The sequence below is a fragment of the Astyanax mexicanus genome, chromosome 5, assembly GCF_023375975.1.
Source record: "Astyanax mexicanus isolate ESR-SI-001 chromosome 5, AstMex3_surface, whole genome shotgun sequence".
NCBI lineage: Eukaryota > Metazoa > Chordata > Actinopteri > Characiformes > Acestrorhamphidae > Astyanax > Astyanax mexicanus.
In genome coordinates this window covers 26,544,569-26,564,384 of record NC_064412.1, presented here as the reverse complement: position 1 = coordinate 26,564,384, position 19,816 = coordinate 26,544,569, and the positions used below count along the sequence as shown (strand labels likewise).

The following is a 19,816-nucleotide window of genomic DNA, read 5'->3' as shown; positions in this document are numbered from 1 at the left end:
CCTTGTTTGCTTTTCACCACAAATACGGAGTCTGACCAAAGGGCGTCAACCAGCTTTCAGATCCTTTCGCACAACCATGCTTTCACTCCATCGCTTTCTTCTTTTACTCCCTCTCTCCCTCAACCTTGTTATTTATTCCTTCACCTGCTGTTCTACTTCTCCATCTGCCTCTTCATTTATTCTTCCACCTGGTCTGTTTTTCTCCTTCTCTAGTCAATAGAACTTCTTTAACTTCTCCTTCTGCCTTTATTTTTACTTCTCATTCTGTCTCTTCATTTACTGTTCTAACAATTTTTCTACCTCTCCTTCTGCACCTACTTTTACTTCTTCTTCCTCTTCATTTACTCCTCCACCTTTTTTACTTTTCCTTCTGCCTCTTCATTTATTCTTCCACCTTTTCTTCTACTTCTCCATCTGCCTCTACTTACACTTCTCTTCCTACCTCTTCATTTATCCTCCCATCTTTTTGTATGCATATTTGTCTAGGTCTTTATTTACTCTTTCACCTTTTTATACTTTTTCTTCTGCTCTTCATTTTCTCTTCTACCTTTCTTCTAATTCTCCTTCTGCCTCTTCATTTTCTCTTTTATCCCTTTCTACCTTTCCCTCTGCCTCTTCAATTACGCCCTTTCCGCTACCTTTGCTGCCTCTAATTCTACTTTGCCTCCTGCCTCTTCATATACTCGTACACCTTTTTCTTCTTTTCCTTCTCTCTTTATTTACTCATCCAACTTGTTCTCATTTTCCTTGTCTCTTTATTTACCTATTCACCTTTTTCTACTTTTTCTTTATGTCTTGCACCTATTTCTACTTTTCTTCTTACAATCCTTCTGAATCTTCTCTTATCTGCATTTTGTCACTTTCTGTCTGTGTATTTTTCACTATATTGCAATTATATAGAGTTGTATTTCCCTTCCTGCAGAAGTCACAGCTTTAGCAGGAAAGGGAGCTGCATATGGGTCATATTGCACGTGGGGTAGATGTCGAGGGTTGACAGTAATGTTCTGTTAAACAGATGTAATTTTCTATCAGTTAATAATCAGGGTAATATCGTCTCTGGGGTGATGTGATCATGCTTGATGCTGGTGGTCTGGAGGAGGCCCTTTTAGATGTACCGTATTTTTCGGACTATAAGGCGCACTCAAAAACTTTTAATTTTCACAAAAATTGACAGTGCGTCTTATAATACGGTGCGCCTTTTGTATGGATTTTACTCGTCAGGTTGTAAGGAGCAGTAAACACACACTCCGTGCAGCGTTATAGAGAGTTTCAGTGCTATACAGAGTCCAGAGCCGTGCAGCTCCGAGGCTGAGCAGCAATAGCATTAGCTAGATGCTAACCGCTAAGCTAGCTAGCTTATTCACTGAGATCAGTATTATCTAAATTTTACTCGTCAGGTTGTAAGGAGCAGTAAACACACACTCCGTGCAGCGTTATACAGAGTTTCAGTGCTATACAGAGTCCAGAGCCGTGCAGCTCCGAGGCTGGAGCAGCAAATAGTATTAGCTAGCTTATTCACTGTTCAGAGATCAGTATTATCTAAATTTTACCCGTCAGGTGTAAGGAGCAGTAAACACACACTCCGTGCAGAGCCGTGCCGCTCCGAGGCTGGAGCAGCAATAGCATTAGCTAGATGCTAACCGCTTAGCTAGCTAGCTTTTTCACTGTTCAGAGATCAGTATTTTCTAAATTTAGCACTTTTAATACTGCTGGAGCAGTATTATTAGAGTTAGATGCTAATCGCTAAGCGTTCACCGTTCAGAGGTGAGTTATCGGCCTGTAAGTCTGTGCTGCTTTGCCTGGCTAGCATTAGCTAGATGCTAAGCGCTAACTCTCTCAGAGGTGAGTTTTATCAGCCTGTAATCTGCTTGTTTACCGTGTTAAAACAAGCTACGGGGGACGAATCGCTAGCTAATATCTCACTGTCTTACCAGAACACGCAGGATTACTCAGTGTAACGCTGTCGTTTAAGTTTGGGTTAACTTTACTAGTTTAGGTGACTAGCTAGCGTGCTAGCGAATAGCTATGCTAACGCTGGTGCAGCAAGCCTTAGTGGACATCTGGAAATCTAAGCTTACTGTAAATAAACTGAAGCACGTTACTCACCCAAATAAACAGTTTTCAGGAGAGGAATCTGTGTAGATTAATATCCAGCACTCGTTTGACTTTGAAAGAGCTAGATTTGTATACGGAGACGCTCCACCGGCAAGCGACCACCCCCGGTGGGGGAAGGGAAACATGGCGCCACCCCTGTTCACTTTGATATAGGCACCCTTTCTAGTGTCACTTAACGCGCCTTATAATGCGATGCACCCTATGTATGGAAAAATAGCAGAAAATAGGCGTTCTTTGATAGTGCGTCTTATAATACGGTGCGCCTTATAGTCCGAAAAATACGGTATAACATTATTACTGTAATTTCTGCTGTACATTTCTGTTACATAACTACTTTCATGTAATTAGATGATTACATACTTCACTATTAGTTACATAATAGATCGCAGATTGGCTCAAGTCTTTAGAGAAAAAGAGACATAGGAAAAGAAAAAGACAAGAAGAAAAATGGAGAGAATGATAGAAAAGAAGAGAAAATATAAGAAGGTTATTAGTAAGTGTATCTGTAAACGCTGAATGTTAGAAACTAGAGCCAGAGACCACAAGCGTTAGTTTCCAGCTCTGAAGTTGTTCTGCAGCAGCGTTCGACTGCTGGCTCTAATTACATTCACTTCATTCCTCTGCAGAAGTGTGTGGAAAATATACAGTGGAGATTCATCCTCAGTCAGTTGGAGATATCAGTGCAGGCAGGTTTCTACACCTCTTACTCCACTCTTTCCAGAATTCATCCCACTCTACTTTCTACTAGAATTATAACATGGGCTGATGGATAGCATGCAGTCCCTAACAAGTGGAGTTTTTTTAAGAAAAAAGGGGGTATATGAGAAAAGAGAAGAGGGAAATGTAAAAGAAAAAGAAAGACATCAATATTAAAGAAAATGTAGATGAAGAACCTATTAAGGATTCAAATGGAGGAAGAACTTGCCTAAGAAAAAGAAGAAGAAGAAGAAGAAGAAGAAGAAGAAGAAAACATACAGATAAGATAAAAGAAGGAACAGACAAGAAGACAGAGAAATAAGGAGAAGATAAGATAAGACAAGAGAAAACAATGAGAGAAAAGAAAATTTAAAAGATAAGAAAAAATAACAGATAAGAAAACAAGAGAAATACACAGAAAAGGAGTGAAGAGAAAGCATGCATGATGACAAGGAAATATTGGCAAAAGAGGAGAAGAAAGAAATTAGATTTGAAACGATAAAGATCTTAGCCAGAGCTCACCTGAAGGTGAGGTAAGAACTTGTCTCAGTGATTTCTCACATCAGCCTTCTCTCTCACCAACTGCAGTGCCAAAATACAGCATGGCACCAGCAGCACAAGCTTTCAGCGAGTCACTCCGAGCACCATCAGCTCACTCGGCTCATCGCTGCTGTTTATGTTTCTGAGCCCCGAGGCTCCAGCAGACAAGCAGACACAGGCAGGTATCAACACAGGAAAGCCATTACACACCGAGTTGCTTACAGTGCCAAACACAGATCAGACTCTCATCCCATCAAAGCTGATGGCTGACAAGGCAATTACTGGCTGTTGGTATTTATTGTTAAGTTATTGAACACGTACTGCGGAAGGTCTTCTCGAAGCAGGAGCAACTAAAGCCGCAGATTCAACCTACACTTATGAACAACTTCCCAAAAATGTATCATGAAGAGTCATTTGATTTCAATTTAAGACTAAAAAGCACTAAACATTTTAGACAATGACCGTGAACCAGCAAGGAAAGAATAAAGCCAAACAGGCAAAGGGAGGAGAGAAGGGAGAGGACGAAATACGAAGAGCATTATTCTCCACCTCTTTTTCATGCAAAATGACTCATCCTCAACTCTCCATTTCAAATCCAAGGTCAAGGTCTGTGGGCTTGTAAAAAGAATCTGGCTCACATTATGAATAAAACCAGCGTTACAACATCAGAACCTCAGAAATGAAAGCAGCGCTCAGGGGAGCCAGAGACAGGCGGCTGCAACTTCTCAACTCGGCTCAACGGCTCAGCTCCGCAACACAGCCCGGTCTTAACTCAGCTCCGCAACTCAACTCCATCTCAACACCTGCAACTCAGCCTTAACTTAGCTCAGCTTTGTCTAAATTCTGTGACTCAGCTTCCTTTCAGTTAAGCATCAAACTCTTTAAGCTTCGTCTCAACTCAACTTTATAAAGTACTTCACACCTTCATAGCTCTGTCTCACTGCTGTGGCTTCTCAGCTCAGTTCTGTCTCAAATCAAGTCCATCTCAATTTAGCTCCATAACTCAGTTCTGCCTTAACTCATTTCAGTCGGAACTCTTTCTGAACTCAGCTCAGGTATGCAGTTCTACTCCATGTCAACTTATGTCCAAAATTTCTGAGAGTTATGTCTCAGTTTAGTTCTGTCTCAGATTAGCTGCGAATTCATCTCAGCTTCTTCTCAATGCATCTTTGTCTCAAATTTAATCTCAAATTTCAACTTAGCACCTTAGCTAAGCTCAGTTCCGTTTTAACTCAGCTTTGTCTTTACTTGGCTCATCTCCATCCCATTTTTCCAACTTATCTTTCTCATCTCAATCTTATTTAAGCTCTTTCTCAATCCAGCTTCATCTCAACTCAGCTCCCTAAGTGAACTCTGTCTCATCTCATTCTGTACTTTATTTAAAAAAGCAGAGGGGGTTTATGGGAAAAGCAGATTCTAATCTGATGATAATACTACTTGATTTGAGATGTGCCATTGCATGTATAACATAAATAATTATTATTACAGAAATCTGATCTCAGATCAGCAGCCGAGGAGGAGAATGTGACTTGTGGCAGATCTGCCTGCAAAAAACACCAAACACTTCCATCAGCGGGGCAGAGAGCGGCTATCGTTTAAAACACAAACACACTGACCATTCGCACAAAAAGAGGAGAGGCATTATCATATTTCAACACATTCCAGCTCAAGGTGTGTGTGTGTGTGTGTGTGTTAAACCAGCTGCAGATGGTTGGTGCTGTAGTCTGGCAGACATCAAGTTGAGTTTGCAGCAGAGAGCTCTGATAATTCTAGAACACCCCCCCCCCCCCAACACACACACACACATGCGCACACACACACACACACAAACTCACATATATTCAATGTAAGCCTAGCACGGGCCCTCCGCCAGCACTCATCTCCCCTGGAGGTCTGGGCCTGCTCAAAATCATATGACCTCCAAAATGTTCCAGCTGAAAACTATATCTACAGCGTTTTGTATATTTTACTGTATCAACGCTTATTATTATATCATATACTAATTATTTTATTTACCAGGAACATCTTTCTCGTGATTACAATCACTTGCCACTTTAATAGACACACTCACCTCTATTTCCCTCACTTTCTGTTTCATTAGAAACACCCTGCATTGTGCTGCAACTCAATGGACATTTAATAAAAAAAAAAACCTTCTTTGTGTTTCCAGTGAATGGCCACTTCATTACAGACACCTACAGGTACATATTTATAATGGTCTCTGCAGTTCACTAAACAAATCAAAACACAATAATTACCAGAAGCATGCTGGGAAATGTGGTCATTTGGATTGGTAAAGTGACCGCTGAACCTGTAAGGGTCATTTGTGTAGAGCAAAGTGCAAAAACATCCATTTTCATTCTCTCACTCTGTCTCACTTTTATTAGCCTGGCGGGAAGATCACTCCATCGGTTCTTTTGAGGATGTTCCATAAACCCAGCATGACGGATCAAACATTAACCAGCAGCAGCAGAAACCTGAAAGACTGCAGATTTCCAGCCCAGTCTGGACCCAAAGCAGCTCCAACATCACTACCATGCTCCTGTTTCCACTCACTAGGGTCTGTATGGAGCACACAGCACCAGTCAGAAGTCTGGACACACCTGCTCATGAAGATGCTGGTGCAAGGTTCAACACTCTTAATGTTCTCCCATCAGTTTTAGAAAGACAATGGTAATTACATACATTAATTAAATCTTTTAAATGATATTTTTTCTTTTATTTGACTATTACTACTTGCTCTTCTGCTTTAGGTAAATGTTAAGCACAGCTTTCTGTCTGAAATTAGGACTCTTAGAAATGTTAACAATATAAAAGCACCAGATAACCAGCAATTATTGTCCCCTAATAATCATACACACATTATCATATTATTTTTTAAGCACCATAAGTTAATATTGAAAAAGGCAGCAAACAGGGCCTTTTAGACATTTTTTCAACCATCCAGAGCTCCAATCTATTCTATAAAAAACCACTGAGCCTTAAAAATGGATATGCAGCTCTGGAAAAAAATAGGAGACCACTTAAAAAATAGGAATTTCTTTGATTTTACCAAATTTGTATATAATATATACAATATAATCAAGAGGAAGGTGGATGATCACAAGCTATCAAACCAACTTTATGAATACTGCATTATTTGAGGTCTGAAAGCTCTGCACCTTTTTTGTTATTTCAGCATGTTATTTCTCATTTTCTGTAAATAAATGCTCTAAATGAAAATATATATTTTTTTAATTTGGGAGAAATGTTGTCCGTAGTTTATGGAATAAAACAACACTGTTCATTTTACTCAAACATATACCTATAAATAGCAAAATCAGACAAACTGATTCAGAAACTGAAGTGGTCTCTTATTTTTTTTCCAGAACTGTATGTTAACAAGCTCTGTCCTGACTGGCTACACTTGTATTGTATTAAAAAACAGCTAAAACACTCCTTATAACTTATAACAGTATAAGATTATTCTGTTCTAGGCTGAATGGGTGGAGTTAAACTGCTGGTCAGAATGGGCAGGACTAAACAACTGTTGTTTACATAGGTGGTTTTAAAGTGCTGTAAGATGAACGAACAGAATAGACAGGGTTAAACTGCCGTAGTCCGAGTAGGTGAGGTAGAGTCCAAACTATAGGCTGAACAGGTGGAGCTAAACTGCTAGAGATATAATCAAAATAGTGGGTTTAAATGGTTGTAAACTGAAAGGACAGAATGAGTGGGGCTAAACTGCCATAGATTGAATACGTGAGGATGAGGTCAAACTGGTGTCGGTTGAATGGGTGAGACTACACCACTGTAGGCTGAATGGGTGGGGCTATACTCCTGTAGGCTGAACCAATTATAATAACCGGCTAACAGATGGACATACATAAATGTCCAAAAGCCTGTATTGGCTGTGTATCTTTTTAATGTATAAGGCACAACAGAGGGAAGCTGATCAGAACAGAGGTAATTTACATATCAGTGTAAAGTGCACAGTGCACAAGGAAACACTGGCGTAGAAATGAATTATAACTGTTTTTGTCACATGCGGTGAATGACTATATGACTATATTTTTATTTGGAATTTGGGAGAAATGTTGTCCGAAGTTTATGGAATAAAACAACACTGTTCATTTTACTCAAACATTTACCTATAAATAGCAAAATCAGACAAACTGATTCAGAGGTGAATTAAAATGCAAGACAAAAGTAGTATTAATACTTTAAACACATTCTTCTTCAGGTTCCTCTAAACATTAAAGTGATACAAATCATCATTGCATTCTGATTTATTGCCAATAAAGTTCTGCAGTCTGGAAGTACTGTCAGTAATAAAATATTTGTGCTGTTTATTTACGGAGCTGAGTCTTCTGGCTGCCTGTAATTAAACCTCGTCCTAATCAGAGGTAATTGCTGATTACTGACGGCGTGTCAGATCTGATCTGCTGAAAACTCAAAACATCAACAGCCGATCCCATCTAAAAAACACGGCTGAAAGATTCATCCTCAGTTACCTCAGCAGCTCTTTTATTCAGCACATCGGCCCTTAGCGGCACAAACCAGTGTGTTTAAAGTGTGAACATACACACACACACACACACTGCCTGCGGGGCGATGAAATGTACTTCAATTACTGGTTACATCATTCATACTTTATATTTAGGAGATATCAGTTAGGTTTCACCTGCGGCAGAAACCTCACACACTTTAACACTCAATCACAGAGTTTAAGCTCTAAAGGGCCTCTGGATCACAGGATCACATCAGGCTACCAGGCCCCTCAATCACAGGGTCGGTTCTAGCTTTAAAAGACAAAATCCTAGGCCAAGTTCCAACAATAAAGACATCTTATTAACAGGGAAAGAATTAGCTATAATAGTTTCTTACACAGGGCCAGTTCTTGTCCCCCAATCACAGGAATGGGTCTAGATGTAGGGGCCTCTCACTCAGAGAGCCAGGTTTAGCTATAAGAACTTCTGATCCACAAAAAATAAAGTGCCGTGTTTAGTAAAGGCTAAGAGTGAAAGCATACCTAGGCTCGTGTTCTAGGGCGTTTCTGGCTGTAAGTGATAATCAGCACGTCAATTTATAAAACTGTCAATTATAAACACTGCATGATGACCGTGATTCCAAAATAAAACTATAAAAACAGATTTCATAGAAACTACACCTGTGTGCATTTACAGGTATGTGCAAATGTTTGCACACCTATTGTATAAATAAATGTTGGTACAGTGAAAATGAATAATGAATAATGATCCACATCTTAAATACTGCACTTTCCTGCACCTTTTAACAAAATTTCTATTTACGTAGTATATATATATATACATATATATATATATATATATATATATATATATATATATATATATGTATATATATATACTACGTAAATAGAAATTTTGTTAATATATATATATATATATATATATATATATATATATATATATATATATTAACAAAATTTCTATTTATATAAAAAATATAATATATATATATATATATATATATATATATATACTACGTAAATAGAAATTTTGTTAATATATATATATATATATATATATATATATATAGATATATTTTAACAAAATTTCTATTTATATAAAAAATATAATATATATATATATATATATATATATATATATATATATATATATAATAAAAAAAATAATCATTTAGGACCTTCACAGAGTTCAGAAAGGACTCAGAAACAGAATCATTCGCTCGCTCAATTGCCCGCTCTTTCACATGTATAATAAATAGGCACAGTCATCATTCTTTTTAATAAACCTTCAGCTGTTATTTAAAAGGAAATTAAAAAAGAATTTAACTGCATTAATAATTTCTAGCTGATCATCTCAGACATCCACAACTGGGCACCATAAAGGATAAATAAAGCTCAGGATCTATCAATACTGCTACTGTTAAAGAAAAATAAAAGCGGGGAAATCTAACGTGCAGCTGAAGCAACTCTGATGCAGACAAACAGAATCAATAGTGTAGAAATTAATATTTTGTATCATTTCAAATATTTCAGAATCAATATGGGTCAATATATTAATATTTCTGACAGCTCTTATTGAGCACACTAGTGTAGTCCACAGGCGTGTCTAGACCCTTTATAGGGAAGCTCATGCACTAAATTGCTTAATTACCTAAACTGACCCCGACACCCCAAAATAAGGTAAAGTTTTTTTTGTTGTTTGTCTCACTCAGTTTGTCTCTGCTAAGCTGAAAGATATGTTAAAACCACAGAAAGTATTATATAATGTTTAATAATATAATAATAAAAAATGATGTGTACCTAACAGTTTAACTGCCTTCTTATCTGCTGAAATGATGTTTAAAATAAAAGTAACACATTGGCGTCCTGTGTGTAAAGGTTTGTGTGTCTTGATTATATCCTCGGAATCTGTCCGAGAGTATGATCTGAATCTAAATTATTCTTCTAACATGACAGCCCAACTCTCCTGTCCAGAATTTGGTGTCATTACCCCTATATGTTCTTCGCCCTTAATGTTTAAACATTGTTTCTTGTTCTTACACTTGTTATTGATTGAACTGTTTAAACACAACATATTTCTCCCCTTTTCTCTTTTCTGGGTTTAGGCTGATATAGACCTGGGTGATATGGTAAAATATGTATCTCGTTACATATAATCACTTTTAAAATGAATCAATAGTGATAGATCCTTTAAACTACAATTAAAAAATATATATACTATCCTATACTGAGTATGAGAATTTTATTCAAATTGTTCTGTCCTTTATCTAGTTAAACTGGACTAATACATTTTTACCAAATAAATTTCCAGTAGGGGTAGTGTTCTTTAAGCACTGATGGCTTTCTTAATATGCTTAAAAATGATTTTTTAAAAATTATCATAAAACCTGCTCTAGGTTAATTCAGCTCCTGGGCTGCTTTACTGTGGATCACTTCTCTGGAGCTGCAGTGTTTTATTTTACACCAAAAGATCCAAACAGAGTCTAACACACTTCCTCTGCACTTCAGTACTGTAGTAAAGCTGATTTGTAACCTAACTTAATGTTTACAGATCACTGAAGATGCAAAAACAATAATCTGGCATGCATTAATTAATTTACCAATAATAAATTTTACATTTAAAGGCAGTCAGAAATCCATTTTTCTGTACAATTAATTAATCAGTTAGGATGTGAAGTGCATGATTCAGAGTGGGTTTAGGTTTCAGAAAAAAAATGTGTCCAGTAACAGATGCTTAAACCTAAACCTCACATAAATACACCAAATACACTGCCTGATGCCTGACACACTGTTTTACCAGCTTTTAAAGTAGATTTTAGGTATAAAACAAGTTTAAAAATCACATATTGTTAAAAAATATATATTCCAAAAAAAATACAGCTCTGGATGAAATGAAGAGACCACTTCAGTTTCCGAATCAGTTTCTCTGATTTTGCTATTTATAGGTATATGTTTGAGTAAAATGAACATTGTTGTTTTATTCTATAAACTACAGACAACATTTCTCCCTATTTCCAAATAAAAAAAATGTCATTTAGAGCATTTTTTGCAGAAAATAAGAAAAGGCTAAAATAACAAAAAAAGAAAACTTTCAAACCTCAAATAATGCAAAGAAAACAAGTTCATATTCATAAAGTTTTAAAAGTTCAGAAATCAATATTTGGTGAAATAACCCTTGTTTTTTAATCAAAGTTTTCATGCATTTTGGCATGTTCCCCTCCACCAGTCTTACACACTGTTTTTGGATAACTTTATGCCACTCAGGGTGCAACATTCAAGCAGTTCAGCTTGGTTTGATGGCTTGTGATCATCCATCTTCCTCTTGATTAAATTCCTGAGTTTTTTAATTTGGTAAAATCAAGGAAAAACATAATCATTAAATGTTTTTTTTTTCCAGAGCTGTATATCCGTTCAGATTTGACTATTTTCCATGTTTTTTTGTATTGTATATAAAATGTAGAAGACAGGTGTACGTTACTGATGGGTTTGGATAGTAAATAAAATATTTGCTTAATTTCTGTTTTTATTCATGTTGACGCCTGGTTCAGCACCATTAAAAAGAAATATGAGTAAGTTAGTGTCTGTATAATGAAGCACAGTTTCTCATCAAACCCCTGCTCTAAATGTGCTCATCTCACACCGACTCCCTTTTAAGTTAAAACAATAAATTATCTTTTTTATAATGACTCAGCACATTAATTCTTATTCACACACACACTATGCACCACACAGGACAGTTCTTTGTGCTTTGTGAGTGTGTGTGTGGTCAGTACTCTCCTGCCTGCTGCATTCAGTGTCGTTCACACTGGATATTATAGAGATCAATATCAGTGCACCATCCAATCAACTTAAGTGCAGGTCAGCAGCCTTAGTGTCCACTCTCTCTCTCTCTAATTATACGTCATTCACTCTCTCTCTCCTCTATGTCTCATTATTTTGCCTTTGTTCTTCTCTTTTCATCGTTCCTTTCTTAATTCTTCTAATTTCTTATTAGTTGTTTTTTTGACTCTATGTCTTTCTTTCTCTTTCGGTGTGACAAGAGTTAAGGCTGGACATTTAAAAGTGTGAAGCACTTCACTTCAGCATAAATCAATGTGAGAGAGGGAGAGAAAGAGAGAGAAATAGAGCAAAATCTCCTTCATTTACATTTACAGCTCAGAATCATCATATGGAACATCTCTCTAATTCTCATTCTTCCTCTTCCTCACTCTTTGTTACACTAATACTACATACAGTATGTATTACATTACATATATATATATATAGTATATTATAGTATATTATATCATAATTCATAATATCATAATATCATAATTCACGTTATAATTTACGTCACTAATTGTTGTATATGTAGTTCAGTCTGGTTTACCATTCTACTATAATGAGATAAAATATAAAATAAGTTAATGAGGTTAGTCCTCACAGCACAAAACACTCCAGTTTAGTCCAGTCTGAACAGATTTTTATCAAACTGGTCATTAACTTATAGACATGTTAATTTCAGGGTTTATTTACATTTTATTATGTCTATTAAATATAATCAAACCCCTGTTTTATAATCTCTATATATTATGCACAGACAGGTTTAGCTCTCTCTGATCTCTCTGATGTTCCTTAAATTATTCAGCTGAAAGGATAGAATTTATGCATTGTTTATAAAAAAAAAACTTTTTTCAACAAATGCAACACTAAAGAGCATTTCAGATGTTACTCTTATTTTGGCCAGAGTGAGGAACATATTGCTTTATTAGTAAAATTATTAGTATTATTGTTGTTATTATTATTAATAAGAATTATAAGAATTAATTAATTCATTATAATTATGGAACTACGTGTTTTCTGATTGGGCTACAACCTCACTGGTAAAAATTAACCAGTATCTAAAATACCTTTATTCAATTTAATAAAGGAGAACTAGTGTATTATCTTGCCACATGGCAAAAGTAAACTGTCTGGTTTATTATTCTTTTTAAGACACAGGTTCATTGTGTTTTTATTTACATTTACCCATATTTTCAAGGTTAAGTTCACTATTTTAAGTTTTATTTTATTTGTATTATTATTATTATTATTATTACTACTACTATTAATACCGTTAATAATGATTGTTTATGGTATGATTTTATTCCACTATAAACTACAATGATATATGTTCATTTAGGTTTAATATTCTAAAAATGATTTTGATAAATGGTGAATAGTTTTAAAATATTCTGATCACCTAAATGTTTTAAACACAGTTGAAAATAACAAATATAAATGTTGTATATTTAAAGCTATTTGAGTCACAAAAGATTTAGCGCAAAGAAACACACTGCTTACACACACACACACACACACACACATTTAAACACACTCTCAAGACAGCTAACTAATGCAACATAACACACCACCAAACACACAAATGCCTGCACTTTTCTACCTTCAAACTAATAAGCTCTGCTGAGTGACCAGCAGGTATAGATGTCTGATGTCAGATGTGCGCATATGTGTATTTGCTGAATGAGTCCTGGTGATTGACTAGTGCTGCTGTGTGATCAATGAGCATGTGTCCTGTCCACTGGCCTGCATGTAAAGTTGGGTATTGTGTAATATATATATATATATATATATGCATTTCTGATTGAGCAGCAGGTTTTGTTTCTTAACCTATTATCATGTACTGTGTCCTGCCAAATTACTATGATGTGCCTATGTGTGTCCTGCTCCCTGACCAGCATCTATCACATCTTTATGCTTGATCACCATGTATAACATCCTGAGTGCACGGTGAGGCTCTGTGTGTCCCACTGTTGACCAGCTTGTACAGGTATGTATAGTGTCCTGCTGAGTGACTTGTGTGCCTATGTGTGTCTCAGTGTTTGACCAGTATCCTGCTGTACGGTGACGGTTACTCGGCTTCTGTTACTCACCCACACACTCGTGTGCCTCCCTAGCAGTGGCCCGCTGCCACGGCCTGTCGTAATGGAAGGGTTTGCAGCGGTCACACTCAGGTCCGGCTGTATTGTGCTTGCAGTCACACACCAGTCCTCCAGTGTCGCGCTCCTTCACGCAGCGTGACGCGTGCCCGTTGCACTTGCAGCGGCCTCCCACCTGCAGGTCAGACACGGCGTAGAAAAGGGAGTCCTCATCCTCGTCCGGCTCTCCGGGGGCAGTTAAGCGGCTGAAGGTCACCCTGACATCAGTGGCCGTGACCCAGTCCTGCAGTACCGGAGAGTTGTCGAAGTCGTGGGCCGAGGGGCGTCCGTCCAGGGTGCTGAAGGCCACCAAGCCACCAGACAGCGGGCGCCCATCTGCGTGGGCATCCGTGCACACGGCCTCCTGCTCGTTCTGCTTGGTGATGGCTGCCCGGTTTGGTCTGTTGAACACCTTGCGGCACTGCGTGGAGTAGAACTGGAACGGGACCCAGGTCTTGCCGTAGTCCATGGACTTGAAGATGGCCATGGAGTCGGGCCGCTTGGAGCAGAACTGGACACTGACGTAGGTCACCTCGAATTTCTTGCCCAGTGAGAGGGTGAGAGTGACGTTACCCTGCAGCGCCTGAACCCCGGTCTCCGACTGCCAGCAAGTCAGGTTGTGCGGGTTGTTGAGGTCGGTCAGGTACGAGCCCGGGTGCGCGCGCTTGGGGTCCGAGGCGTCGCACGTGTGGCAGGTGCGCGCGCCCTCCTCGCCCTTGTCTTGCGCGCAGTAGCGGCTGGGACCCTTCAGACCGCACGTGCTCGAGGCGCGCACCTCCTTGCCGAACGCCGCGTTCACGAAGTCCGGGATGCAGCGGCGCGCGGCCCCGTGCTCGTCATAACACGGGTCAGGGCTAGAGCCCTGCGCGCCAGCGCGAGCCACAGCCGCAGCCAAACACAGCCCAGCCAGGGCCAGGAGCGCGAGCGACGCGGTCCTCATCGGCGTGTGAATGGTGTGTGTGTGTGTGTGTGTGTGAGTGAGTGCGCGCGGGGCGGAGGGTTTGTGTGTGTGTGTCTGTGTTTGTATGTGTGTGTGTGTGTGCGCGCGCGCAACTGAGGGAGAGAGAAAGAAAGAGAGACAGAGAAAGCGAGCGTGCGCGCGGGCGAGTGAGCAAGCGAGCGACTGTGTGTGACAGAGGGTGTGTGGAGTCTTTTTGGAGTCTCCTCGCGCGCACCGGACCTGAAGGAGAGCAGCGCGGGACTGAGGGGGCTTCTGGAGGGAAGTTTGGGGAGACGGGAGGCAGATCCACACATACGCACGCGCGCACACACACACATACAGACACACACACACGTGCGTGCGCGCATACATATACTCAAGCGCGCACACGGAAGCACTCAGACTGGACCTCTGCAGCAGTGGACAGCGCCATCCTGTGGAGACTCTGGGAGGCGCGCTGACAAAGAGACACAAACTAAGAAATACTGTAGGTATAATAATAATAATAATAATAACTAGAAAAGGTAAAGTTCGTGAACGAACTTTAAGTTGGCTTGGAAAAGAACGCTAATAACGTTAAAAAGTTAAAATGGTTGCTAAGCTTTTTCCGTCTGAAGAGTGTGAAGAGTCATTGATTTGCTGTTAACGCTAAATGCTAAAAGCGCTGAAACCTAAAAACATTTGGTTAAACGCTGAAATCTAAAAATGTTTGATTAAACGCTGAAATCTAAAAACGTTTGGTTAAACGCTGAAATCTAAAAATATTTGGTTAAACGCTGAAATCTAAAAATGTTTGATTAAACGCTGAAATCTAAAAACGTTTGGTTAAACGCTGAAATCTAAAAACATTTGGTTAAACGCTGAAATCTAAAAACGTTTGATTAAACGCTGAAATCTAAAAACGTTTGGTTAAACGCTGAAATCTAAAAACGCTTGTTTAAATGCTGAAATCGTAAAACTTTTGGTTAAACTTTTGATTGCTAATGTGTTGCTAGGCGGTTGCTATTATTTCTGAAAAGGTTGCTAAGCTGTTGCTAGGCAATTGCTAATGTTTTACAGGTGGTTGCTAAGCTGTTGCTAACTGGTTGCTAGGCAATTGCTAACATATAACAGGTTGTTGCTAGGCAGTTGCTAAGTGGTTGCTAGGCAGTTGCTAACGTTTTCCAAGTGGTTGCTAGGCAGTTGCTTAGTGGTTGCTAGGCAGTTGCTAACGTTTTCCAGGTGGTTGCTAAGTGGTTGCTAGGCAGTTGCTAACATATTCCAGGTGGTTGCTAGGCAGTTGCTAGGTGGTTGCTAGGCAGTTGCTAACGTATTCCAGGTGGTTGCTAGGCAGTTGCTAAGTGGTTGCTAGGCAGTTGCTAACGTTTTCCAGGTGGTTGCTAAGTGGTTGGTATGCAGTTGCTAACGTTTTCCAGGTGGTTGCTAAGTGGTTGCTAGGCAGTTGCTAACGTTTTCCAGATGGTTGCTAGGCAGTTGCTAAGTGGTTGCTAGGCAGTTGCTAACGTTTTCCAAGTGGTTGCTAGGCAGTTGCTAAGTGGTTGCTAGGCAGTTGCTAACATTTTCCAGGTGGTTGCTAAGTGGTTGCTAGGCAGTTGCTAACATATTCCAGGTGGTTGCTAGGCAGTTGCTAAGTGGTTGCTAGGCAGTTGCTAACGTTTTCCAGGTGGTTGCTAAGTGGTTGCTAGGCAGTTGCTAACGTATTCCAGGTGGTTGCTAGGCAGTTGCTAAGTGGTTGCTAGGCAGTTGCTAACGTTTTCCAAGTGGTTGCTAGGCAGTTGCTAAGTGGTTGCTAGGCAGTTGCTAACGTATTCCAGGTGGTTGCTAGGCAGTTGCTAAGTGGTTGCTAGGCAGTTGCTAACGTTTTCCAAGTGGTTGCTAGGCAGTTGCTAAGTGGTTGCTAGGCAGTTGCTAACGTTTTCCAGGTGGTTGCTTAGTGGTTGCTAGGCAGTTGCTAACGTTTTCCAGGTGGTTGCTAGGCAGTTGCTAAGTGGTTGCTAGGCAGTTGCTAACGTTTTCCAGGTGGTTGCTTAGTGGTTGCTAGGCAGTTGCTAACGTTTTCCAGGTGGTTGCTAGGCAGTTGCTAAGTGGTTGCTAGGCAGTTGCTAACGTTTTCCAAGTGGTTGCTAGGCAGTTGCTAAGTGGTTGCTAGGCAGTTGCTAACGTTTTCCAGGTGGTTGCTAAGTGGTTGCTAGGCAGTTGCTAACATTTTCCAGGTGGTTGCTAGGCAGTTGCTAAGTTGTTGCTAGGCAGTTGCTAACGTTTTCCAGGTGGTTGCTAAGTGGTTGCTAGGCAGTTGCTAACGTATTCCAGGTGGTTGCTAGGCAGTTGCTAAGTGGTTGCTAGGCAGTTGCTAACGTTTTCCAGGTGGTTGCTAAGTGGTTGCTAGGCAGTTGCTAACGTTTTCCAGGTGGTTGCTAAGGTGTTGCTAAGTGGTTGCTAGGCAGTTGCTAACGTTTTCCAGGTGGTTGCTAAGGTGGTTGCTAAGCAGTTATTAGGTGGTTGCTAAGCCCTGGCTGGGGTGCCGGGGTGTCCAAACTTTTGACTGATAGCTGCTCCATACAGCAGCTCCTCCATACACTCACAGTACTGGAGGAGCAGGGGAGAGAAGGGGTTCCGTGCGCAGAGCTGCTCGTGTGTGAGATGGAACTCTGGGCCCCCCATTCATTTCAATGGGAAAACTTCGTACGACATTTGTACGAAAACCGTACGACGTATCGTCGAAACGTTAAAATTTTCGGAAAGAACGTGGTAAGGTCTATAGACCGTCCGATTTTTGTATTTGTATGTCAAAAATTGTGGCGGTTACGGACGTTTAAAATTTCGCCCCATTCATTCCTATGGGAAAAAAATGCGTACGTTTACGAAGTTTTTACGAAAACCGTACGATGTATCGCTTAAAAAAGCACAAGCAACCTATTCGGGTATAGGTCCTACGATACTGCAAAGTTTCGTGGTTCTACGTCAAAAGCCCTAGGAGGAGATAGTGATTAAATTTTGAGCGCGGAATAATAATAATAACTAGAAAAGGTAAAGTTCGTGAACGAACTTTAAGTTGGCTTGGAAAAGAACGCTAATAACGTTAAAAAGTTAAAATGGTTGCTAAACTTTTTCCGTCTGAAGAGTGTGAAGAGTCATTGATATGCTGTTAACGCTAAATGCTAAAAACGCTGAAATCTAAAAACATTTGGTTAAACGCTGAAATCTAAAAACATTTGGTAAACGCTGAAATCTAAAAATGTTTGATTAAACGCTGAAATCTAAAAACGTTTGGTTAAAAGATGAAATCTAAAAACATTTGGTTAAACGCTGAAATCTAAAAACGTTTGATTAAATGCTGAAATCTAAAAACGTTTGGTTAAACGCTGAAATCTAAAAACGTTTGGTTAAACGCTGAAATCTAAAAACGCTGGTTTAAATGCTGAAATCGTAAAACTTTTGGTTAAACTTTTGATTGCTAATGTGTTGCTAGGCAGTTGCTATCATTTCTAAAAAGGTTGCTAAGCTGTTGCTAGGCAATTGCTAATGTTTTCCAGGTGGTTGCTAAGCTGTTGCTAACTGGTTGCTAGGCAATTGCTAACATATAACAGGTGGTTGCTAAGGTGTTGCTAGGTGGTTGCTAGGGTGTTGCTAGGTTGTTGCTATCATTTCTAAAGTGGTTGCTAAGTGGTTGCTATGCAGTTGCTATCGTTTTCCTAGTGGTTGTTAAGGTGTTGCTAAGTGGTTGCTAGGCAGTTGCTATCATTTCTAAAGTGGTTGCTAAGTGGTTGCTAGGCAGTTGCTATCGTTTTCCTAGTGGTTGTTAAGGTGTTGCTAAGTGGTTGCTAGGCAGTTGCTATCATTTCTAAAGTGGTTGCTAGGCAGTTGCTAACGTTTTCCCAATGGTTGTTAAGGTGTTGCTAAGTGGTTGCTAGGCAGTTGCTTTCATTTCTAAAGTAGTTGCTAAGTGGTTGCTAGGCAGTTGCTAACGTTTTCCAGGTGGTTGCTAAGTGGTTGCTAGGCAGTTGCTAACGTTTTCCAGGTGGTTGCTAGGCAGTTGCTAAGTGGTTGCTAGGCAGTTGCTAACGTTTTCCAAGTGGTTGCTAGGCAGTTGCTAAGTGGTTGCTAGGCAGTTGCTAACATTTTCCAGGTGGTTGCTAAGTGGTTGCTAGGTAGTTGCTAACATATTCCAGGTGGTTGCTAGGCAGCTGCTAAGTGGTTGCTAGGCAGTTGCTAACGTTTTCCAGGTGGTTGCTAAGTGGTTGCTAGGCAGTTGCTAACGTTTTCCAGGTGGTTGCTAGGCAGTTGCTAAGTGGTTGCTAGGCAGTTGCTAACGTTTTCCAAGTGGTTGCTAGGCAGTTGCTAAGTGGTTGCTAGGCAGTTGCTAACGTTTTCCAGGTGGTTGCTAAGTGGTTGCTAGGCAGTTGCTAACGTTTTCCAGGTGGTTGCTAGGCAGTTGCTAAGTTGTTGCTAGGCAGTTGCTAACGTTTTCCAGGTGGTTGCTAAGTGGTTGCTAGGCAGTTGCTAACGTATTCCAGGTGGTTGCTAGGCAGTTGCTAAGTGGTTGCTAGGCAGTTGCTAACGTTTTCCAGGTGGTTGCTCAGTGGTTGCTAGGCAGTTGCTAATGTTTTCCAGGTGGTTGCTAAGTGGTTGCTAGGCAGTTGCTAACGTATTCCAGGTGGTTGCTAGGCAGTTGCTAAGTGGTTGCTAGGCAGTTGCTAACGTTTTCCAAGTGGTTGCTAGGCAGTTGCTAAGTGGTTGCTAGGCAGTTGCTAACGTTTTCCAGGTGGTTGCTAAGTGGTTGCTAGGCAGTTGCTAACGTTTTCCAGGTGGTTGCTAGGCAGTTGCTAAGTGGTTGCTAGGCAGTTGCTAACGTTTTCCAAGTGGTTGCTAGGCAGTTGCTAAGTGGTTGCTAGGCAGTTGCTAACATTTTCCAGGTGGTTGCTAAGTGGTTGCTAGGCAGTTGCTAACATTTTCCAGGTGGTTGCTAGGCAGTTGCTAAGTTGTTGCTAGGCAGTTGCTAACGTTTTCCAGGTGGTTGCTAAGTGGTTGCTAGGCAGTTGCTAACGTATTCCAGGTGGTTGCTAGGCAGTTGCTAAGTGG

The 19,816-nt window shown here is 40.0% G+C and overlaps 1 protein-coding gene across 2 annotated transcripts in view; it reads right to left on the bottom strand.

The window, feature by feature from the left end:
• ntn1a (netrin 1a) overlaps window positions 1-15,070 on the bottom strand; it is a 70,534-nt gene extending 55,464 nt beyond the window's left edge. Inside the window, exon 1 of one of the 2 annotated variants that reach the window (XM_022675202.2) lies at window positions 13,753-15,070. In XM_022675202.2, the coding sequence (XP_022530923.1) occupies window positions 13,753-14,737 (985 nt within the window). In that variant the 5' untranslated portion in view covers window positions 14,738-15,070. The remainder of the gene's footprint in view (window positions 1-13,752) is intronic. The other variant, XM_007257186.4, reaches the window with a different exon arrangement.
• Window positions 15,071-19,816: the final 4,746 nt, after the last annotated feature.